Genomic DNA, 22,549 nt, shown 5'->3' on the forward strand with positions numbered 1-22,549 from the left:
TAGATAACGCAGCCCGTAAGCAGAGATGCGGGAGGACAGAGCTAAGATGTGCCGCCCCAGGTGGAGGGTAGCATTGGGATTTTAGTGAGGCGCAGGGCAACAGCACGACGGCGCATCTATGTGCTTATGAGTTTAGTCGCCAAGAATGTGATGCGCACAGGTACGTCTAGTGTAACTTCATTATCAAATCCTCATAATAAACCAGCTCCAATGCTTGTCCGCAATTGGGGGCCGCGCGCCATGATACCTTCCGAGCTTCATCGGGAACCTGCGTGTCGGCGAAATCTCAACAGTCGTACGGGTTGCCGGCAATCAGTCTCACATAAGAGCATAAGGGTATATCTGAACACCTCCTTGGGTAAGCTGACCATAAAGTTCTTAGCATTCTCCCTTATTACAAGGTACCTATACGAAATTACTAAAGAACCATAACTGAGCAACCATGATCAACGACACTGGCCCAGAGGCGATTCATCAAAATGGCTATGCTACTACCAATGGGTCACACACAAATGGCGCTCATTCTTTTGAGACTGTACCGGATGCGACAATTAACGGCAACTCCACCAACACACTTCCTGCTGAGCCAATTGCGATTTGTGGAATGTCAGTTCGACTCCCAGGCGGACTACACTCACCACAAGAACTCTGGGAATTTCTGGTAACTAAGGGTGATGCACGCGGCCCGGTACCAGAGTCAAGGTACAATGCCTCCTCCTACTGGTCCGAAAAAATGAAGCCCGGGACAGTTAAAACACATTATGGCTACTTTCTCGACGAAAGTATCGACATCGCCAGTGTTGACACGTCTTTCTTCACTATGCGGAAAGATGAAGTCGGAAAAGCTGATCCACAACAACGCCAGATGCTAGAGGTTGCCAGAGAGTGCCTCGAAGATGCGGGCGAGTTTGACTGGAAAGGTAGACCAATTGGCTGCTTCATGGGTAGCTTTGGCGAGGACTGGGTTGAGATGTTTGCCAAAGAGGCTCAGCAGTATGGTCTATACCGAGTTATGGGCTACGGTGATTTCATGCTGTCGAATCGCGTCTCATATGAGCTAGATCTCATGGGTCCAAGGTAGGCGAAATCATTCCCACTCGCAATGATTTTAGAGGATAACAAGGTCTCAGTCAGGTGGTTCGTACTGGATGCTCGGCATCACTCGTCGCTCTCCATGAAGCATGCCTTGCATTGTCTCGTGGTGACTGCGAAGGCGCTATTGTTGGCGGTGCTAATCTGATAATGGCGCCTGGTATGACAGTGGCAATGACTGAACAGGGCGTGTTGTCGCCCGATGGCTCATGCAAAACATTCTCAGCTGACGCTAATGGCTATGCACGAGGAGAGGCAATTTCTGCAATTTTCGTTAAGCGTCTAAGTGATGCTATCCGGGATGGAAACCCCATCCGAGCAGTCATTCGTTCCACAGCCTCCAACAGCGACGGAAGAGGTACAGCCGGAGGCATACAAGTACCCAACGATATTGCCCAAGAGACCTTGATCAGAAGAGCCTACAAAATGGCCGGCATCAACGATTACTCTCAGACAGCATTCGTCGAGTGCCACGGCACCGGGACAGCAATTGGAGACCCGATCGAGACCAAGGCCGTAGGACGGGTATTTGGTCCCTCCGGGGGTGTACTGATCGGGTCTGTAAAGCCGAATCTCGGTCACTCTGAAGGCGCTTCAGGACTTACATCACTGATCAAAGCCGTTATGGCCTTGGAGAATCGCACAATCCCACCCAACATCAAAGTCAACCAACCCAACCCAGATATTCCCTGGGCCTCATGTGGGCTATCCGTTCCCACAGAGCCTACATCATGGCCCGCGTCGAAACATGAGCGCATCAGTGTCAACTCCTTTGGTATCGGTGGTACTAATGCTCATGTTATTCTTGATTCCGCCCGCAGCTTCAATATCGCTCATCCGGTAGAGCGCAGTGCGATATCGCCACAATTACTGGTATTCTCCGCAAACGGGGCGGATTCACTTCGACAGATGATCACCAACTACGAAAACTATGCAGAGAAGAACCCAGAAAAGATTGATGACCTTGCCTTCACACTCGGTCACAAGCGCGAACACTTGCCGCACAGAGCATTTGCTGTCGCCAGCCCTCTTGGCCCTCTCACCGTTTCGCCTGTTTTCAAAGTAGGCAACAAGCCCAACATCGTTATGGTCTTCACCGGTCAAGGTGCCCAATGGCCACAGATGGGACGAGAATTGATGCAAAGCTCTCAATTCCCCACATTCAGCAAGACCATCGCTGCATTGGACGCCCATCTTCAATCTTTGGAAGACGGGCCGGATTGGACTATCGAGGAGGAGCTTCAGAAGTCCCTCAAGACTAGTAGACTTGGCTCAGCTGAATTGTCACAGCCACTGTGTACAGCTATGCAAGTTGCCATGGTTGATACACTCGCTTCTATTGGGGTCAGACCGGAAGCTGTAGTGGGCCATTCCAGTGGTGAAGTTGCTGGTGCATATGCAGCTGGTGCCATCACGGCGACGGAAGCCATTACAATCGCCTACTACCGTGGCCTTGTCACAAAACGCCAGACCAAGCCTGGCTCAATGGCTGCCATTGGAATGGGTGCCGAGAGTATCGAGCAGTATCTGAAGTCAGGTGTTGTTATCGCTTGTGAGAACTCTCCAAGCAGCGTCACTATCGCCGGTGATACTGAGGCGGTAGAGTCGACTATTGGGGCGATCAAGGCTTCGAAGCCTGATGTGATGGCACGACTGCTGCAAGTTGACATGGCATATCACTCTCATCACATGAAGGAGATTGGCGACGATTACTTTGCCCTCATGCAAGACAAGATCTCACCAAAGAAGCCCACCAAGCTGTTCTATAGCAGCGTGACCGGAAACACTCTTACAGAAGGTCACCAATTCGGCCCACGCTACTGGCAGACCAACATGGAGTCCAGAGTCCGCTTCAGTCCAGCCGTTTCAGAAATCATCAATCAAGGAACCATCAAGAATGTGATGTTCCTCGAGGTTGGCCCTCATTCGGCACTTGCTGGGCCTTTGCGACAGATTCAGGCACAGCGTTCTACTTCATTTCCCTACGTCACAGTCCTTACTCGACACAAGAACGATGTTGAATGCTTCCTTGCATGCGCAGGCAGTCTCTTTAACCTCAATGCTCGTGTTGATCTGACCAAGGTCATCGCCAAAGGCGCAGTGTTGCCAGATCTACCGAGATATTCTTGGAACCATTCCGAAAGACATTGGTACGAATCGAGATTGACAAATGAATGGCGGCATCGCGAGTACAAGTACCATGACTTGCTTGGCATCCGTGTGCCGGAGAGTACCGACTCCAACATCCTTTTCCGGAACCTGTTTCATCTTGACAACGCTCCTTGGATCCGCGACCATATGGTTGGTGATGATATCATTTTCCCGTTCGCTGGCTATGCTGGTATGATCGGTGAAGCCATACGACAAGTGACCCGCGTCGACGAAGGCTTCAAGATGCGAGCTGTCAGGGTCAGCACAGCTTTGGTCCTGAACGAGGGTAAACCTGTCGAAATTATGTCTACACTCCGTCGCAAGCGCCTGACCGACTCCCTTGACAGTGAATGGTGGGAGTTTACTATCGCATCATACAACGGTACTTCATGGACGAAGCATTGCTCTGGCGAAGCCACATCACAAAGGGAGGAACTTGCAACTGCAGGAACCCATGACCCTTTCTTGCGCAAAGTAGACATTGGTCGTTGTTACGAGTCTTTGGCAAGGTCTGGATTGAACTTTGGGCCAGAGTTCCAACGCCTTAGTGAGATCCGCTCTGATACAGTGGACCAAAAGGCCCAGTCAAAGGTCTTGGGTAAATCAGGCGAAGAGGTCGACTATCATCTCCATCCCACCGTCATTGACGCATCACTGCAACTACTCAGCGTCGCTGTTTCGAGAGGATTTGCCGACCGATTTGACAAAACCATGGTTCCAACACACATTGATGAGATGTGTGTTTATCGTCCAACTATCACCGATTCTTTCGACATTAGAGCAAATGCATCTTATACCTCCACAGGATCAGTCACCGGCGGAGGTCAGATTGCTGATTCCAAAGGTCAATTGGTTCTAACAATCTCCGACATCAAGCTTACTACCGTTGGAGATCAAAATGGAGGCAAGCCTGTTGAGCCAACTGCCCGATATGAATGGGCTCCCCATATTGACTTCTTAGACCCAAAGACTCTGATCAAGCCCGCGATTGATCGAAGTGATCATATGCCTGACCTTACACGGCTATCTAACTTGTGTATGGTACACACCAAGCGCAGCATTTACGAGCTGGATTCGACCATTGAGCACATGCACAAGTACAAGGCATGGGTCGATCGCCAGATCAAGATCGATGACATCGGGAGTCTTGAGTCTTTAAGTAACGATGAGCTCGAATCACAAATTGATGTAATGATGGAAAGCTTAAAGACAACCTCGGCAAAGGACGGTGCGATTGCTATCGAGAAAGTGTTCGCCAATGTTTCTGATATCTTCACTGGCAGCAAGGAGCCTCTAGATATACTCTTGTCTGACGGCACGCTGAACAAACTCTATACATTCATGGATCAATGCGACGAGTCGGAATTGTTCAGGAATCTGGCTCATAGCAAGCCTAATCTACGTGTGCTTGAGATTGGTGCTGGAACTGGCGGGTCAACGTCTCAACTGTTGAAGTACCTCGCACCGGTTGGCAAAGTGTTGTTTTCTAACTACACCTATACCGACATCTCATCTGGATTCTTTGAAAATGCTAAGAAGCGCTTCAATGAGTTTCCGAACATGGAGTTTGCGACACTGGATATTAGTCGGGATCCATCGGAACAGGGATTCGATGGACGTGAGTACGACCTCATCTTGGCCACCAATGTTATCCACGCCACCAAGTCACTCAACGAAAGTTTGAAGAATGTTCGAAAGCTTTTGAGCAGTGATGGAAGATTCTTGCTCCATGAGCTTACTCCAACTTCGAAGTGGATCAACTACATCTTCGGGACACTACCAGGATGGTGGTACGGTGAAACAGACGGTCGGCCTCATGAACCGTATATCAGCGTTGAACGTTGGGGAGTGGAGTTGCAGGCTGCTGGTTTTGAGGCGCCAGATGCTGCTATACTCGATACGGCAGAGCCTAATCACTTGAACGCCATGATTCTCTCTAGACCAGCCATCAAACGGGACTTGAAGAAGGTTGTCGGGCTTTTGACCATGTCAGAGATTGAGACCAAGGGTGAAGCGACACTCCGCGAGAGCTTGGAGAAACGAGGCCATTCTGTCAGTCGAAGGACGATATTAGACCAATCGAATCCTACTGGACACAGCATAATTGCGCTTCTGGATGAAGATGAGCCTTTCTTTGAGAACATCGACAATGAGAGGTTCGACGCGTTTAAACTACTGACAAGCAACCTGAAAGACATCAGTCTTCTGTGGATCACCCATGTCTCCCAAATGGAGAGCTCAGACCCTCGTTTTGGTCAGATCATGGGTATATCCAGAGCTCTTCGCTCTGAAATGCTTCTGGACTTCGGAACCTGCGAGGTCGACGACGTGGCAGCAGCATCAGAGAAGATCGTTGATGTCTTCGAGAGGTTTCAAGCACGAAAAGAGGACGAAACTCTCAAACCTGATTACGAATATGCGATCGTGAACAATACTGTTCATGTCGGCCGCATTTATCCATTCTCAGCGCAGGACAATTTGTTGGTGTCAAGTCAAGATGATCCAGTGGCGCTTCGAACAAGCAAACCTGGCAGGCTTGATGCTCTTCACTGGGCCAGTTATAAGTCACTCACACTAACCGGCGACAATGTCGAGATCAAGGTGCAAGCCGCTGGGTTGAACTTCAAAGTGAGTGCTCTTGTATTATGTCAAGTAGATCCCGTATTAACCTCTTCCAGGACGTCTTATGTGCAATGGGTATTGTTGATGGCGAAAATGGCTTCGGCCTTGAGGGTGCTGGTGTTGTCAATCGTATCGGGCCAAATGTCCAAGGCTTACAGGTTGGGGATCGCGTCTTTTTCATAGCTCATGACTCCTTCGCTACTCATGTTACCATGTCGGAGAACCTTTGCGAAAAGATTCCTGATGATCTGAGCTATGAAGACGCAGCAACTATGCCTTGTGTCTTTGCAACATCTTATCACTCAATCTTCAACATGGGTAATCTTAAGAAAGAACAGGTACGTGATTCTTTACTATTCTGAACATTATACTAATCCAGCCAGTCCATATTGATCCACAGCGCCTGTGGTGGTGTCGGTATTGCCACGATTCAACTAGCCCAGATGGTCGGCGCGAAGATATATGCTACCGTAAGCAGCGAAGAGAAGATCAAGTACCTTGAAGACAATTTCGATCTAGAGCGCTCATGCATTTTTAACTCTCGCGACGACTCATTTGTCGAGCAACTAATGCACAAGACTGGTGGCGAGGGTGTCGACTTGGCGCTCAACTCCCTGTCTGGAGAGCTTCTACACGCTACTTGGAAGTGCATTGCAGAGTTCGGTAGAATGGTTGAGATTGGGAAGAGAGACTTGATCGGGTCTGGCAAACTTGACATGCTGCCTTTCTTGGACAATCGTACATACTCTTGTGTTGACCTTGATCAGCTTTGCTACAAGAGAGGACGTGTCGCAAAAGAGTGAGTTGTGATAATCGACTTTTTGACCGATAACTAATTTACTTTGCAGGCTTCTCCAAGATGTCATCAGACTATACAAAAACGGCCACATCCAACCCATTCGTCCTATCCAAGTCTATCACCAAGAAAATATTCTTGATAGCTTCAGGTTCATGCAGCAGGGTGTCCATCTTGGGAAGATCGTCGTCTCAATGGACACAACAGTCGGTACCAAATTAGAGGTTGAATCTCGCAAGCAACTAGTCACGATGGATCCATCAGCTTCATATCTGCTTGTAGGTGGACTTGGCGGCTTGGGCCGATCTATCTCAAGATGGATGATTCAGCGAGGAGCTCGTCATCTCATTTATCTCTCCCGCACTGCGGGAACTAATGAGAAGCACCTCGATGTACAGCAAGAACTCGAAAGTCTTGGATGCAAGGTTGACTTTGTTCAAGGCAGCATCAACAAACTGGATGACGTTAATGATGCTGTCGCCAGAGCGGATGGTCGCCTGAAGGGAGTTTTACAAATGTCTATGGTTCTCGCGGATCAAAGCTTCTCTCGGATGACCATGGACGAGTGGAACATGGCTGTTGACCCCAAGATCACAGGCACTTGGAACTTGCACAACGCGACCATGTCTGTCAATGCAGACCTTGACTTTTTTATCCTTTTCAGCTCGCTTTCTGGTGTCATTGGACAGCCTGGACAGGTGAACTACGCTGGTGCAAACACCTTCCTCGACGCATTTTCTAAATATCGAAAAGGTTTAGGTTTACCAGCCTGTTCTATCGACATCGGAGCCGTGGAAGAGGTCGGATATTTGGCTGAGAATCAGTCCATCATGCAGAAACTGAAGGTAACTGGTTTCAATGGCACTGTGTCGGAGCACGAGTTTCTCGACGCACTCGGCGCAGCAATGGCAAAGACTTCCGACGACTTTTGTCTCGGATTTCGGCCTGACGTTTCTCTCAGCGATCCCTCCAATCGATCTCTTTGGAAAAAGGACATTAGAATGGCTGTTTTCCATAACAACGGAGGTACTACAGAGGCCTCTACGGGTGCAACCAATGACGAGCTCAAGTCCTTTATCTCCAAGGCTAAGCAAGACCCTTCAATCTTGAAGCAGGCGGAGTCAGCTCACTTGCTCGCCCGGGAAATCGGTAAAAAGGTTTACGGTCTTTTACTTAAACCTGTGGAGGACTTGCAAACAGCTTCCTCTCTCTCTGAGTTGGGCATGGATTCGCTTGTGGCGATTGAGGTTAGGCAATGGTGGAAGACTGTTTTCCAATTTGACATTAGCGTTCTTGAGATGATGGCAATGGGTAGTCTTGATATGCTTGGAGCACACGCTGCTAAGGGTTTGCAACATGTATTTGGCAGCACATAGGTACTAGACCAGACTGAGATACTAACTATGAGTCAAACAAATTGCCTTACCCCATGAATTTGCTCACAAAAAATCACAAAACATACGGAGTAGTCTCTCTGTTGATGAAGCTAGTGTTGTAGAGAAATTAAACGGCTATCTCGGCCGTAACCCCAGACTTCAGTACTGCCGGCCACCTCCCGCGGAATCTGGCCACGGGTTATAAGCGCAAACATAAACACCAGTAACAAACAAGGATATGCTTCGTATCAACGCCAATACGGGATAAATCTAGCCTAGACGAAGATACCATCCAGTGATGATCCACTGAGTTCTGCCCCTGACCCAGATTGTTTGTCACATAATGCGGGGGAGTAACCTCTCCGCCATCTGTTACTATGGGGTATTGTTCCATTATGCGCACTTACGGGTTGCATTTGCCGATTCAACAAGTTAGGCATTGGAACTGCAGATCACTCATCATATCGAGAGACATGAGAGGGAAAATAAGTATAAATACCAGTCTCTATAGCGCCTTGGCGTATTATACAGGCTCACCTACCACACCCTGACTTACAACTTTATCATGGCCACCAAACATCTAGCTACTTGGGCTCTAGCCCTCCAATTTGGCAACCTCACCGAGCCTGTCGTAGACATGGCTGTGAAGAGTGTCTACAACTGGGCAGGCTGCGCTATCGGAGGATATGCTCTACCTCCTGCTGGTGTAGCGCTTGAGGCTATGTCGCCTTTCACTGGATCAGATGGCAATTCAACCGTCTTTGGTGTTGGTCAGCATGTCGACATCAGAACTGCCGCTCTGATCAATGGAATTGCGTCTCATGCCGATGACTATGACGACACTCATATCGATACTCCTGTGCATCCATCAGGTCCTGTGGCTTCAGCTTTGTTCGCTATGGCCGAGTGGATGGGTGGAGTTACTGGAGAAGAGTTTCTAGCAGCATTCGTTGCTGGCGTTGAGACCGAGTGCAAGCTTGGAGTTGCCGTTTTCCCCGATCACTACACCATTGGCTGGCGTGAGTAATCCCAAACAGAAGGAGAAATTTCACTAATAAATGATAGATATCACTAGTACTACTGGATCGGTTGGTGCTGCTGTGGCAGTTGGGAAGCTACTTGGACTTGATCAAAAGCAGATGCAAAGAGCCATCAGTATCGCTTCAGTCCAGGTCATAGGAATGCACGAGTCATTCGGCACCGATACCAAGCCTTTCCACGTTGGAGCTGCCGCACAGGCTGGTCTCACATCAGCATTGCTCGCAAAGAATGACTTTGGCGGATCGCTCAAAGGCCTCGAGGCTGAGAAAGGATGGTCTCACGTCGTGAGCACTCATCAAAACTTGACCAAGGCATTTTCAACCTTTGGAACTGTCTGGGAGGTGACCAAGAATACCTTCAAGCCCTTCCCTTGTGATCGTATCATCCATCCTGCTATTGATGGATGGATTCAGATCCATAACCAGGCCAAAAAGAAGGGTCTCGACGTGACCAAGATCGCCAATGTCACTGCCAGAACCCATCCCCATGTCTTTTTACTGACAGACCACCCTGAACCAAAGACTGGTCTTGAGGGCAAATTCAGTGTCTACCACGCAGCTGCCGTGGCCCTTCTATACGGTGAAGCCACCCCCAAGCAGTTCACCGACGAGGCGGTCCAGAATAAGAGCGTGATAGCTCTGCGTGAAAAGGTTCACGTTACCAAGGATGACAAGGTCAGCGATCATGAGGCCTATGTTGCAGTCGAATTTGAGAATGGGGAGAAGATGGAGGTGCATGTTGAGAATTGCATCGGAAGCTACAAGAACCCTCTTGATGCCAAGTACCTCCAGAAGAAATTTGTGGATCATGTCAGCACTCAGATAGGTGAGAAGAGAGCCAAGGAGGCTTTGAAGGCTTTTGTGGGGATTGCAAACTCGACTGATGTTGGTCGCATTGCCCAGGCTTTTGAGGAGTAGATAAGACACGGTTACAACTTCTTATTACTAGAGACTTGGGCGAGTCTATTCTAGAGCAGTTTGTAAAATCACAGTCTTCTCATGCCGTGCAAAACTATTGACCGATCGATCAATTGACTGTAGTGTTCAGTTTTAGTAGACTGGTGTGCATGCCTCGGGTAGTAAGCTGGTTCGTGGAATAATTGTTGTACAGACCGTACATAAAGTTAGATGTGAACCCTGTTATAATATCGGTTAGCCCTGCATGATAGACAACAGCTCAGGTTACGATTCAATGGGAAGTCTTCTGAATTGTAAGATTGCTGCCGATCGTTCGATCATTTGTAAAGTATTTCAGCTTGACTTACAAAATTGATTGAATCTGTTCTGTGTTATTGATGAATTATCCATATTCATCACTGTAAACACATATGAAGCTTAGGGAGCGTTGTGCAGTAAAACATTTCTCTAAGCAGATCTTGCATTCGATATGATGGTTTGTTTATGAGAAGGGCCCGTAAATGGAAGTTCTCAAATATTATTACTCAAATTACAGGCCTTCTGAACGTGAGAACCTATCTATTTACTGACTACCATTATGAATCTTTAAGCCAAATGCGGACACTAATCTACAGTACGTATCGGAAGTCCTTATTCTCAAACTCGGTCTGATCCCTCATTCCTGCTTCGTTGCTTTGCTCCTTGTTGGGAGGTCCGTAAGTCTTGTTGCGGTGGCGATTGATGAGGAACATGTAGACTGGAAGGATGAGTTAGCTCGACAGTTAATGGCTTATATGAAGGGTTAACATACTAAGAAGGCCAGAATGGCAGCAGAGCTTGATTGCGTAACCGACAAGGAGTCCAATGGTAGCTCCCGTGAAGTGAGGCGCTTCGGACTTCTTGACAACAAAAGGTCCAGCGAAGTTGCCCCAACAGTAAGCCGTGCTAGGAGGATATTAGCCTAATCAAACAAGGAGAGATACGTGTTGCTTACAAGACCATGGCGCTCGCCAAAGAGCGATGAGTGTATCCAGCCATGTTTGACGAGATGGTGGTCAAAGAGACGGTGAAACCGACGGACTGCGCATTAACGAGCCAAAAACATACAAGACGACCCCATGTGTTCTCTCGTGGGAGGTAAGCCATGCATGCAGCCGCAATGGTGCAGATCAGGTTGGCGACGGTGGCAGTCAGCAACCGAGAGTTAGGAACATTAAGAATGACGCTTCCACCAATAAGAAGACCAATAATCTGAACGGCATCGCCAACAGATTTGAGCTGGGTGGTTCGGGTAGTGCTGAAACCCATATCACGAATGATGATGGTAGAGAATGAATTGACGACACCATTGGGAATGGCGGCAGCAAAGACAGAGATGAAGAGGAGGATTGTCTTGGGGTCCATGAAACCAAGCTGAATCTGGCTCTTGTCGAAGGCCTTGTTCTTGATACCTGTCTCGTTGGAGGCGACGCGCTTAACAGCAATCAGACGCTCGCGGTGGTTGAGGAATTTGGCATTGGAAGGCGAGTCGGGGAGGAGGAACCAGATGACAAAAGCCCAGAGGCAAGTAGCACCACCGAGGATAAAGAAGATGAGCTCCCATCGCTCGGGCTTGAGAGTAACAGGTAGTTTAGAAACACCCATGGAAATGTAGGAGCCAACAATACCACCCCAGCCGAGGGATGAGTACCAGATACACTGACGGAGAGGAATCTCACGTCTCGTGTACCAGAAACCGGTCATGAGAGTCAGACCTGGAGTGACAGCCGCCTCGAAGACACCCATTATGAATCGAACCGCCAATGCGCTGGAATAATCTCGGCTCTGAGTCATGATGATGACCATGAGGCCCCAGAAGAAAACACTGATAGCCATGACCTTTTGCGCGGGGAATCGTCCGATGAGCCAGCCACAGGGGTACTGCCCGAAGAAGTAACCTGCATAAACCACTATTGATCGTGTTAGCAAGTGTAACTCGGATGGAAACAGATGGTATCACTGGACTTACTTGCGGAAAGATAATTAAACTGGTTGCCCTTGAGGCCAAGAGCCTCTTGGTACCCGAACAGGTTTGCATAGTTTAGAGATGTTTTATCCATGAATTGCAATGCCTGCGTGACCAAGAACATAGGAAGAATGACAAGATCCAGCTTCCACCGAAGTCTCTTGGCCTACAACCTTGTTAGCTTATCAATTGGGGTTGTAGTAAGTAGTAATAGCGCACCTCGGCGTCAGAGAACTCAATGTCGCGAGCCTCAAGATATTCACTGTATCCGACTGCATTTTCCTGCTGGTTCTGGCTCATATCGATATTATTGCCCTTGAGCTCAGAGTCTTCAATGGCCGTGACGCTGGGAGGAGCCTCGGGGATTGGCTTGGGCATGTCGGTCATGTTTTCGATGTGGTCTCTTGTGCGATGGAGTTCTGATATGATGCCGAACTTGTAAGTTGTGAAACTGGAAGCATACGATCGGCGAAGAAGGAACTGGGGGGTCGTATATAATAGTTGCTGCTTTCTCAAGGGCGTTTGCGGGGAGTAACCAAGTCTGGGGTAACAATCTGGTTACCCCACGGGGCTGAAAGATTCTCCTCACGAAACTAGCCTATAATTGATTCGTTTGTATCTGGATTATCCCCACGGCCATTTTCCGCGGCTGTCAACCGACATCTCATATTGCCACAACTGAAGTGCCTGCTCTAGTTGATCAACTATCCTATTAAGATCAAAGGACTCTTGTATTTACAAGACTGTTTACAATACTAAGACAAAGGATTCACACCAAACATCACACACAGAGATCCAAACCAACATCAAAACATCATGGGACAGTCTTCTTCTACACAAGCGGAGTTCAAGAACGAGAGCTTCTTAGCTAAGCCCAGTGGTGCTTGCTGTCTCAAAGGCACAATTCATGAGGGCGAGTCTAGAGGCACATGGGAGACGATTGCAGATGTCGAAACCTACATAACAAGACCCCCAGAAGGAAAGGCAAATGGGAATATACTTCTATACTTTCCAGATGTATGGGGCATGTTCCCAAATGGCCTCTTGGTCATGGACGCCTTTGCCGATGCAGGCTATCTCGTTCTCGGTCTGGACTACTTTCGCGGAGTGAGTGCTAAGTCTGCACTAAGATGAATCCACAACTAATGAGATTACAAAGGACCCAGTCTGGAAGCATCGCAAGGACCGCCATGACAACAGGAATCCAGATTTTGACTACGAGGCGTGGAAGCGCAAGCACACAACGTTTGCCGACATAGCGGTCCCTAAATGGGTCAACGCCGTCAAGAAGAGCTACGGAACAAGTACATCCAAGTTTGCTTGCGTTGGCTACTGCTTCGGTGCCCCGTATGTCTGTAACGAGCTCAAGGGTGACACCGTGACAGTCGGTGCTTTTGCTCACCCAGCGTTTCTCAAGGAACATCATTTCCAAGATCTGAAAAGTGAGTCTCACGAAGTTGGCTCTTGACAAGGTCCTGAACTGACCAACATCGGCAGAACCTCTATTTCTCTCATGCTCTGAAATTGATCACACATTCGACGTCCCATCTAGACGTCGCGCACTGGATATCTTGCAAACCAACAAAAAGATATTTCATTACCAGGTATTCTCTGGCGTTGAACATGGATTCGCTTTGAGAGGTGATCAGAATGACCCTTATCAAAGTAAGTTGCCCTTGCATTTAAGTTGCTTTTACTGACGCGACATAGGATGGGTCAAGGAGCAGAGTCTTGTGGGTATAGTGTCGTGGTTCGATTATTGGCTATCACAATGAGATTACTTTATTAAATACCATATTTTTGAATGATTCAATGAGGTTTTAATTAAACCAGAAATGCTACATAACCCTTTTGTCCATCGTGGTCTACTGCTGATTGCGAAAACGTTATCTTAACGGCATCAACTGGAGGCTTTCATGTGCAATGCGTCCATCAATAGCAAGGGCAATTTTCAGTGCACGTTGGCAACGGAACTTAGAGCCTCAATTCTTCATGTTAACTGGAAGTCCCCCCTCCATTCCGAAATATCTATGGTTTCCATAGAGACTGTTAGTGAATTCCATAGCAATTGTCGATGTCGGAGAAAGACGCGCCACGCCTCGACCATTTGGTCGGGTTTTGGCGCTCTGTAACCCATTTACCCACGGAATCTTTGCGATCACAGTGGATGACACCCACTAAGGATCGATCACTGAGGGTCTGCGTTTAGTGAACTCCACGGGCATTGTCCGCGGCAAATTACCGAACCCAGTAACGACAATTATGAGATTCAAGATCAATTGTTTGCCCAAGAATATCATTATAATCTGCTATTATTTGTACATCCGTCTGAGTATATGAACCCAAAAAGACCATACGTACTATCTACCGCTGTTCACACACACAGCTACAATTGTCTCTCATAACCATCCCTCATCAAAATACCCACAATGGCTCCCACACGAGGATTCGACTTCACTGGAGATGTGGCAATTGTCACTGGCGCTGGCTCTCGAATGGATGGTAGGTCTGGAACTAATACGTGGGTATTTAGTAGTCTAACTCCTTTGTGAAATAGGCGAAATTGGTAATGGACGAGCCGCCGCTATTCTTCTTGCCCGCCATGGTGCCAAGGTTGCCCTTGTCGACTTCAACGTGGACTGGGCAAAAGAGACTAAGCGCATGATTGATGAGGAGGGTGGAATTTCAGAAGTCATCCAGGCAGATGTAACGAAAGAAGAGTCATGCAAAAATGCCGTCGACAAGACGGTAGAGCTGTGGGGAGCGCTTCATATCCTTGTCAATATTGGTAAGTTATCTTACACCAATGTTGTAGTATTTGACTAACAGACTGCCCAGTTGGCGTTGGCGGTGCAATTGGTGACGCGACAAACATTAACCTGGACGCTTGGGAGAGAGACTTCCGTATTAACGTCACTAGCATGGTCATGATGAGTCGCCACGCTATTCCCGAGATGAGGAAGCAAGGTCGCGGTTCCATCATCAACATGTCCTCTGTTAGCGGATGTAAGTAATCCATGTTCGATCTCGATCTGAAATGAAGCTGATGAAACCAGTGCTTGGTGGAAACCCCAGCTTGCTATACCCCACAACCAAGGGAGCAATTATCCAAATGACCCGTGCCATGGCTGCTCACCACGGCCAAGAGAACATCCGTGTGAACTGCGTTGCGCCTGGCATGGTTTTCACTCCCATGACAAGAGGACGAGGCATGACAGACGAGATGCGACAAGCGAGAATTAACCAGAACCTTATGAAGAAGGAGGGCACTGGTTGGGATGTCGGATATGGTAAGTCGATTCCCAATTTGTTATCAGAAGAACAAGACCTAACAGCTTGTGCAGCTATCCTGTTTCTTGCCAGCAAGGAAGCAGGCTGGATAACTGGCCTCATCATGCCAGTTGATGGAGGAACCACCGCTGGAAAGGCAGACAGACCTGCGCTAAAGGCCGACAACTTGGCAGCAGAGAATACTGGTATTACAAATTGACGAAATTAATTAGTAGATTAGTGTATAGATTGTTCAAGTTCCAACAACTCATATCAACCAATTGTGTGCACAAGGACCGCATGATCGAGTGAAAAAAATGGTTGTTTATATCAGGTATCTCGGGACGCTTTCTTCCAAACAAAAACAGGACTCATTGGACTTGCAATAGATGTTACTTATGAACTTCATTCCATAGATCATTTTATTAAAAAAAAAAATATGTAAGTCAACATATCGACGAGCGACATTATAGCGTTCCAGGTACATGAAAGCGGCCACTACACCGAACATTCCACGCTTCATCACATCGCTAACCAATCTTTATAGAAGCAGAGTAGGAAAAACTTTTGGGTATAATTTTCATTATTTTGAGACACATTATGGTGGTGCATGTCTCATCATTTCGTCCAAATCAATTTGTAGTTCGGGATAGCAGTCCAGGGAAGCCATCGTATCCATGTTCATCATGCTGTGAAGATACGCATCCATATCAAAGTCGTTAGGGCTTACAGGCTCCAGATACGGGAATGCCGGGATGTAGCTGTTGACAGCTGCAGTTGTGGTAGTGTTGTCGGACACGCAATTCTCGGCTGGTGCTCGATAAACCGGCGAGCGTTTAAGACCTTTGATAATGATGTGCAAGCTTCTCTCCAGCAATGGACATCTGGCCATGCCACCATTCAGTGCCCTGAGGAAGGTCTGCATAGTGGGGTGTGATGCACCGCCGTTGTTTTTCGCATCTTCAAGGACTGCTGATGCGCCAGTGTAGATACAGTACCCCATTAGATATGTAATATTCTCGAAGCCAAATGTTGATTCGAGTAGTAGTAGAAGTTTTTCCATACTCAATGCTGCGCTTATGCATACTTGATAGTAGGCTGGGGCTGACCAAAATGGGCGATGCGCCAAGATGACCGTGGTGAAATATAGTAGACTGTTTAAGAAAGTATCAGCATAATGAATCGAGGTCGAAATGTTTCGCAATTACTGACTTTTGTGAGATGATGTGTGGTGGTGGACAGACTGTAGGCAAATTCTCAGGATCATATCGTAGATGCGATGGAGATTCGGCTCGCCAACTATCTAGCCGAGCCTTGATGTCGTTCAAGGATGTCTCTGTCATCTCTCGACTTCTCTTGGCGTATAGCTGCACAATTATGTCGTTAATGATGACTGATAGTCGACATGAGTTTGCGAAGCAAGAGACTGCATGACTCTGCATAGCGGGATATTGATTGGGCGCCAGGCGGGTAAGGGGAGAAGTGTCTTCGTGGTAGGGTGACCAGGTATCGGATTCTGCGGAATCATCCACTGGAATATGTCAGTACACGTAGCATACTGCTATCAACCGTCAGACACATACTAAAGTCAATTGGGCTTTGCGGCAGCTCTGTGACCGCCGGTAGTCTCCCGGTATAAAGACTGATGGCTCTGTAAAATTAGGTTAGCGAGCACTCCTCTTCTCTTGCCATTGGCAACCCACTTGTCCCAAAAGTAACAACTCCAAAACAGCCTCTTTCGAATCTCCAGATCAACGGGATCCAGTCCCTTGAGATCAGCAATATCTGGGCCATTATGTTGTAGGCCAAGATCAGCAGACATGCGAAACGCCATGCCACTGTACAGCCACGCCTGGGAGATGGCTCCCTGTGCGAGCTCTCTAGCGCTTAGTTGAAGAAGGGCTTGTATCGTTGGAATCGAGCTCGGTTTCTGTATTTCTTCACCGAGAAGTAGTCGCACACGGTTGAAGAAGAGTTGGGCATGGCTACTGTCGTAGTATTTGGAGGCGTGGGCGCAGAGCACGAGGAGGAGAAGCTCGGAATAGTAGCGCCCACCGGTCGTCATGTCGCCTGACGCATACTAATTTTAGTAAGGTTTGATATGAGAAGGATTCTGAGGTACAACGTACGCATGAATGCTGGTCTATACACCCACATAAACATTGGTGCAACCCATGTCCAATGCAGATGTAGTAGCTTTGCAATGACTTGACGAGGGAGGCCAAGTTGTATTGCAGTATTCCCCAGTGCAAAGTCTTCCCAAACTGTAGATTCCCTAGCCCGTGATACCAGATGAGCGCGAAGATTGCTCCTTCTTGAGTTGTCGCCGCGGCCCAAGGAATTGGTCGATGGGGATGCTAGACCTATTGGTTCGTGTACTGCAGATGTTGGACCATAGTAGCATATTTTGCCGTGTTCGTCGAGGCTTATGTCTCTAGCTAGTGATTCCTGGGGCGTGCCAGTGATTGCTGGTGCTGAACCGGCAGAGCTTTCGATTTCTTGTTGAGTTTGATGATTCTGAAAAGGTTCCATTGGAACTTCGATGGGAGGTGGTCTCGGTTGATGCCCTGATACTAATTGCACGTTTGTAGGTAGAATGTCGGCCGTGAATTGAGATGTGTCTGGTACTATATTGTCTACAACATTCGACCTCTTCTCTGGACGCGCAGTCATTGATTCGGATCCTTGGAGACGCTCAATTGTCTGTTCAGCCTCTTGCAACTTCTTGGCCATGGCGACAACCTGCGAAAGGGGTGGTGGTTTGTCATAGCGGCATTCGACGTGATAGATTTCGCATGTCTTGCAAGTTGGCTGACTGCCTTCGCAGCGAACCTGCCATGGTCGTTTGTTATTTGATGGAAACTTGATAGTTGATGAGGTTTACCTTTTTGATGCGACAATTGGCACATGTTAAGCCACGATATTTGCGTGAGAGACGTTGTTTCTTTGCGCGATTGGTCGAGCTGGATCCCTCTCCCTCCAACCCATGTTCGTGGTCTGGCTCCATTATTATCGGGGAAGGAAATGAGACATCAGATGATAAGGGAGAGAGTTGCAAGAGGGTCGAAATTGTCACAGTCGATGGTTGTCGTCAAGCCAATCTAACAGACGTGTGAGTGCAAACCTTGTCAACATTGAGTCTTGTGATTGGATCGGCCGACCTCCGCGCCGCTTCTCCGCGGAGGATGCGGGGAGATTTGCGGCAAGATTGACGAGGAGGCACAAGTACTGTTATGTATACTCAGTACTTCGTAGGTGATAAAGATATTCAACCAAGATCATATCTATTGTATCAAGGATATTCCCTACCCACCAACATTCACCATGAGAGTCCCTTACGTATCAAACCCTCCTCCAACTAATTCTCCGGAAGAGGAGTCAATTGTGGCTGCGATTGAGGCGCGACGACACCCCCGTCCCCTGCAGCCCCTTGACTTGGCACTTCTCCATTCCCCGCCAATTGCTTCTGGCTGGAACACTTTCGTTGGGGCAATTCGGACACAGACGTCACTCTCTGACGATTTGCGAGAACTCGCCATCAGTCGAATCGCCGTTGTCAATAAAGCTTGGTATGAATGGATGCACCATGCACCCTTAGCAGTCAAGGGAGGCGTATCTTCGAACGCGATGAAGGAGCTCATGACAGAAGAGAGACTTCTTCTAAGCAATATCCCAGAAGGCTTTACAGAGAAACAATGGGCTATCTGTGTCGTGGCCGATGAGATGACAAAGAATGTCCATGTCGCGGATGAGACATTCCAGCAGCTCAAATCTTTCTTCAGCAGTCAAGAGGTGGTTGAAATCGTTGCAACGGTACGTGAAAATGTCGAATATTTCTCCCCAATATTCTTATACCGCTATAGGTCGCGTGTTATAATTGTGTCAGCCGTTTTCTTGTGGCTTTGGATGGTAAGTTTCCCTTCTCTGCAACTGTTTTGGAGTCGTGTTTAATGACGTCATTTTGCAGTTGGAGAAAGAAACGGTACCACTCCTGTGCTACCCGAGACCTCATAGAAGAAAAGGGCCATTGCTTGTTGATAAGAAGTTTAATTAAATACAATTATTTTGAACAATTTATATGACGAGATAACAATTGATCAATATTATTGCTATGATTGTGATTTTTTATTCAACAGAAGAATGGAATTGGATAAGTTGTCCATTAGTGAGTGCAGAATGAGAGCCTTTCTGTTATAAGGTGACACCCCCTTATGTCCAGTTTGTAGATTCTCCTTCTACGCCGTTATTTCTGAACCACCACGTGATTAGATGGCTTGTAAATTCGTATTAAAATAAAAATATTCTTGACATCGTTACCCCAGAAGCTCCTGAGAATATAAATTTATTATTGTCCATGATAGACACTGGAATTTAAATACTCTCTTAAAAGCTACAGAGGCTCTCCACACCTCTTTACCAAATTCATTCAGTCCAACCAAGTAGCTTCGTAGGGAGTCTGGTTATCCGGGTAGTGTAGAGAAGCCACGACATCCAGACTATGGTTCGAAGGAGTCCAGCCCAATATAAACATCCAACCTTCAGAAGTGTCGCTAAGATACATGTAGTCACTAATTCCTTTGGGGTCTTGAGTTGTCTCGTCACCCCATGGAAGAACTCGTAGGCCGCCTGAAGAACCAAGAGTCACGGGTGCCTCGTAGAAAGTGACGGCCTTCTCCTTCTTGAGCTTGCCATGTTTATCCAGAGCGAATGCAGCGACATATCCGTTGACTTCGGTATTGTTCCAGCTGCGGGTACTAGTGAATAGATACTTTCCATCCCGGGACATTTGGACAGTGTTGCTGCGGAAAGTGTAGGAGCCTCGTACATCTATCGACTACTTGTAAGTGCTGTCTCGGGTCACTGTATGGGAGGCTGTCTTACCGTCGGGAATCGCACTTCCTCGCTGGATATGCTCAAGCTGAGTGTCATGGACCTTGTAAACGTCAAGCCATTGGTCTGTACTGTTAGTATAACTGTAAACCAGACTTTCGATTCGGTCACTCACTGTGCTCAGTCATCTACCTCTATATTAGTGATCATTTAACAAATATTGTTCGGATAATAGCCACTTACCACGTATAGAAGCTTTCCATCTTTGCTTGAGAGGGAGTTACGAGGGCCATCACCCTCAGAAGGGCTAAGATTGATAGACAAAGGAGTAGCGGTGCCATTTTCGGCAATGTCGTACATGAAGATTGAGTTCATGCCCCTGTTATACCAGTTAGAGGAGAAGCACGAGTCAAAAAGTCCAAACTTACAAATGGGGAACAAAGCCCTTGCGGTTGACGTTGACATCAAAAGCATGAGCACCGTAAAGCTTCGCGTATAGTTAGCATCAGCACAGTGAGAGTAGTATGTAAATAGCTTACCACAGCCGCGCGAGTTTTGTTGACGTTTTTAATCTCCTCTTTTGGCACCATGTAGAGCTCGTCGACCATTTCGCCGAGTCCTCCATTCTCAGTGAGGGCATGGATATGGGCAGTTGAACCTCCAGAAGAGAAAGCCAGGTTACCGTCGTCGGAAATGTAGCAAGATGAAGAAGCTAGTACATGTTAGCAACTGACCTGCTGTCCATAAAATATAACCCACTAATGTTGACAGTATCAAGATAAGTAAACTTGTAGTTCTCATCAACCGACCAGGAAAAGAGCTGAGGAGGTTCGCTCATGGCGGTGGCATAGACCCTGTCCTTGGCGGCATTGCTGGTGACAAATTGATGAAGACCGAATCCAGGGACCGTGGAGTTCAACGTCAAAGTGCGAGCAACAGTATCAAAGGCGAGAAGAAACAGGGTGGTGTTGGTATAGGAGCCAGTCAACAAGTGGTGAAGGGTGTTTCCCACCGAGCTTGCAAACTCAAGAGCAGGCATGGTGAATTGTTATTTTGATGCTTCGTAGATGCTAATGAGAGTACCGCCTTGTCTCTTGTTCCTTTCAACAGAGACGAGCTTGTACATTATATATACATTCGGTTGCGAATTACCCCGGGATTTTGGGGTTTTTCTTATTCGCTCATATCGTCATCCCCACAATCAAGAACCGACCCTAGAGTTTCCCCGCGTTTGTTATGACTTTGCCAATACTCATCGTTCATCTCTAGAACTTGGCCGATTTAGACAAGGGTTTGATGATCGGCAATGTGGTTTGCCGACTAGACTAACGAGTGTCGGGCATTCAGCGCGGGAAATGACCGCGGAGCGGACCATTTTATTAGATCCTCAGAACGCTACCTCACAGGTTCAATTGCTTTACAAATACTACAAGAATTCAAATTGGGTTGTAAACGGCTTTGTAATTATGGCCCGGAAAGAATTGTTACATTAAATATAGTTCAAAATTCTGTACCGTAGCCGCATAACAGTATGAATGGGATACTAATTGAATAAGTGCGGAAATAAAATGCACAGTCCGGCTAGTCTCCAGCCTTTGAACTCATAATGAGTGCTCTAGGAAGCTCCCACAGTTGATTTGATGAAAGACTGGAACTCATCCATATTTCGAGTCTGCACATAGACAGAACCAGGACCAGTGAAGCGGCATACCAAACCCTCTCCTGTCTTCATGCCGCTCATGGCTCCTCCTCCAGCCTTTTCGATTGCATAGTTGCAGCTCCATGCCACGAGGTGGCCATTGTCTACAATATGCTGCTCGCCTGCTTGTAGCTGTGGTGGAATCAGTATTGTGAACAACAGAGATGTTGCGGAAACTTACATCTAGTTTGTCAACGGCACCAAAGCTCGTGAGCCACATGATACCTTGACCCTCGACACGAAAAACAAAGAGATCCTCACCAGAGAACAAGGCCTTGCCAAGTCCCTGGGTCTCTCTTTTCTTGGTCACTTCAGAAGTACTGGCGAGAAAAGAGTCTTTGCCAATGGTCCAAGATTGGTTACCATCAACGTGCAAAGAGATGATATCGCCAAAGAGTGTTGGGCCGAGCGCGACACGACCTGGTCCAGCATACAGAGATTCATACATGTTGCCTCCCGTGAAAAGCTTTCCGAAAGAGAACTTGGATTTGCCCGTTATTTCCACGGTGCTTGACATGTGAATCATGGCTCCGGATTTGGAACGCACGGTGGTGCCTTGTTGAAGATCGATGTTGAGCACGGCGTTGGTGTCGCGATGGGCGATGCTGAAGCGACCGCCTTGGAAAGCTCCCGAGTCATTTTGAGAAACCATTCCTTGCTGAGGTGGCTGTCCGTAACCCTGTTGGTGCGACATGATGGCTCTGTGGATTTATGTTGACGGAGACCTGCTGATTGTAGTTGAAGGTCGGGCGCGATGGATGTAAATAAGTG

At 47.7% G+C, this 22,549-nt stretch overlaps 9 protein-coding genes across 9 annotated transcripts, besides 1 other annotated feature; 5 read left to right on the top strand and 4 right to left on the bottom strand.

Moving 5' to 3' along the window:
* Positions 1 to 442: 442 nt before the first annotated feature.
* Positions 443 to 8,037, top strand: PKS11 (the record flags this gene model as incomplete). The annotated part of the gene is made up of 5 exons (XM_009264480.1): positions 443 to 1,077; positions 1,131 to 5,871; positions 5,922 to 6,203; positions 6,249 to 6,664; positions 6,714 to 8,037. 5 exons carry the CDS (start codon positions 443 to 445, stop codon positions 8,035 to 8,037), a joined length of 7,398 nt encoding a protein of 2,465 aa, XP_009262755.1.
* Positions 8,038 to 8,602: 565 nt separating this feature from the next.
* On the top strand, positions 8,603 to 9,995 carry FPSE_11362 (uncharacterized protein; the record flags this gene model as incomplete). The annotated part of the gene is made up of 2 exons (XM_009264479.1): positions 8,603 to 9,056; positions 9,103 to 9,995. 2 exons carry the CDS (start codon positions 8,603 to 8,605, stop codon positions 9,993 to 9,995), a joined length of 1,347 nt encoding a protein of 448 aa, XP_009262754.1.
* A 608-nt stretch (positions 9,996 to 10,603) lies between these two features.
* FPSE_11361 (uncharacterized protein) lies at positions 10,604 to 12,366 on the bottom strand (the record flags this gene model as incomplete). The annotated part of the gene is made up of 5 exons (XM_009264478.1): positions 10,604 to 10,731; positions 10,786 to 10,919; positions 10,969 to 11,923; positions 11,983 to 12,145; positions 12,199 to 12,366. 5 exons carry the CDS (start codon positions 12,364 to 12,366, stop codon positions 10,604 to 10,606), a joined length of 1,548 nt encoding a protein of 515 aa, XP_009262753.1.
* A 429-nt stretch (positions 12,367 to 12,795) lies between these two features.
* FPSE_11360 (uncharacterized protein) lies at positions 12,796 to 13,754 on the top strand (the record flags this gene model as incomplete). Its single annotated transcript, XM_009264477.1, has 4 exons — positions 12,796 to 13,086; positions 13,139 to 13,421; positions 13,477 to 13,644; positions 13,690 to 13,754. The coding sequence occupies 4 exons, from the start codon at positions 12,796 to 12,798 to the stop codon at positions 13,752 to 13,754; spliced, it is 807 nt and encodes a 268-aa protein (XP_009262752.1).
* A 654-nt stretch (positions 13,755 to 14,408) lies between these two features.
* FPSE_11359 (uncharacterized protein) lies at positions 14,409 to 15,469 on the top strand (the record flags this gene model as incomplete). Its single annotated transcript, XM_009264476.1, has 5 exons — positions 14,409 to 14,481; positions 14,537 to 14,767; positions 14,818 to 14,985; positions 15,036 to 15,269; positions 15,324 to 15,469. 5 exons carry the CDS (start codon positions 14,409 to 14,411, stop codon positions 15,467 to 15,469), a joined length of 852 nt encoding a protein of 283 aa, XP_009262751.1.
* A 199-nt stretch (positions 15,470 to 15,668) lies between these two features.
* Positions 15,669 to 15,690: a repeat region.
* Positions 15,691 to 15,847: 157 nt separating this feature from the next.
* Positions 15,848 to 17,314, bottom strand: FPSE_11358 (uncharacterized protein; the record flags this gene model as incomplete). Its single annotated transcript, XM_009264475.1, has 4 exons — positions 15,848 to 16,403; positions 16,462 to 16,780; positions 16,833 to 16,900; positions 16,953 to 17,314. The coding sequence occupies 4 exons, from the start codon at positions 17,312 to 17,314 to the stop codon at positions 15,848 to 15,850; spliced, it is 1,305 nt and encodes a 434-aa protein (XP_009262750.1).
* A 1,259-nt stretch (positions 17,315 to 18,573) lies between these two features.
* On the top strand, positions 18,574 to 19,263 carry FPSE_11357 (uncharacterized protein; the record flags this gene model as incomplete). The annotated part of the gene is made up of 3 exons (XM_009264474.1): positions 18,574 to 19,062; positions 19,113 to 19,158; positions 19,217 to 19,263. The coding sequence occupies 3 exons, from the start codon at positions 18,574 to 18,576 to the stop codon at positions 19,261 to 19,263; spliced, it is 582 nt and encodes a 193-aa protein (XP_009262749.1).
* Positions 19,264 to 19,675: 412 nt separating this feature from the next.
* FPSE_11356 (uncharacterized protein) lies at positions 19,676 to 21,118 on the bottom strand (the record flags this gene model as incomplete). The annotated part of the gene is made up of 7 exons (XM_009264473.1): positions 19,676 to 20,076; positions 20,131 to 20,205; positions 20,255 to 20,267; positions 20,323 to 20,458; positions 20,508 to 20,566; positions 20,619 to 20,791; positions 20,839 to 21,118. 7 exons carry the CDS (start codon positions 21,116 to 21,118, stop codon positions 19,676 to 19,678), a joined length of 1,137 nt encoding a protein of 378 aa, XP_009262748.1.
* A 576-nt stretch (positions 21,119 to 21,694) lies between these two features.
* Positions 21,695 to 22,472, bottom strand: FPSE_11355 (uncharacterized protein; the record flags this gene model as incomplete). Its single annotated transcript, XM_009264472.1, has 2 exons — positions 21,695 to 21,910; positions 21,960 to 22,472. 2 exons carry the CDS (start codon positions 22,470 to 22,472, stop codon positions 21,695 to 21,697), a joined length of 729 nt encoding a protein of 242 aa, XP_009262747.1.
* Between the last annotated feature and the right edge of the window lie 77 nt (positions 22,473 to 22,549).

The sequence above is a fragment of the Fusarium pseudograminearum genome, chromosome 1 (genome assembly GCF_000303195.2).
Source record: "Fusarium pseudograminearum CS3096 chromosome 1, whole genome shotgun sequence".
Lineage (NCBI taxonomy): Eukaryota > Fungi > Ascomycota > Sordariomycetes > Hypocreales > Nectriaceae > Fusarium > Fusarium pseudograminearum.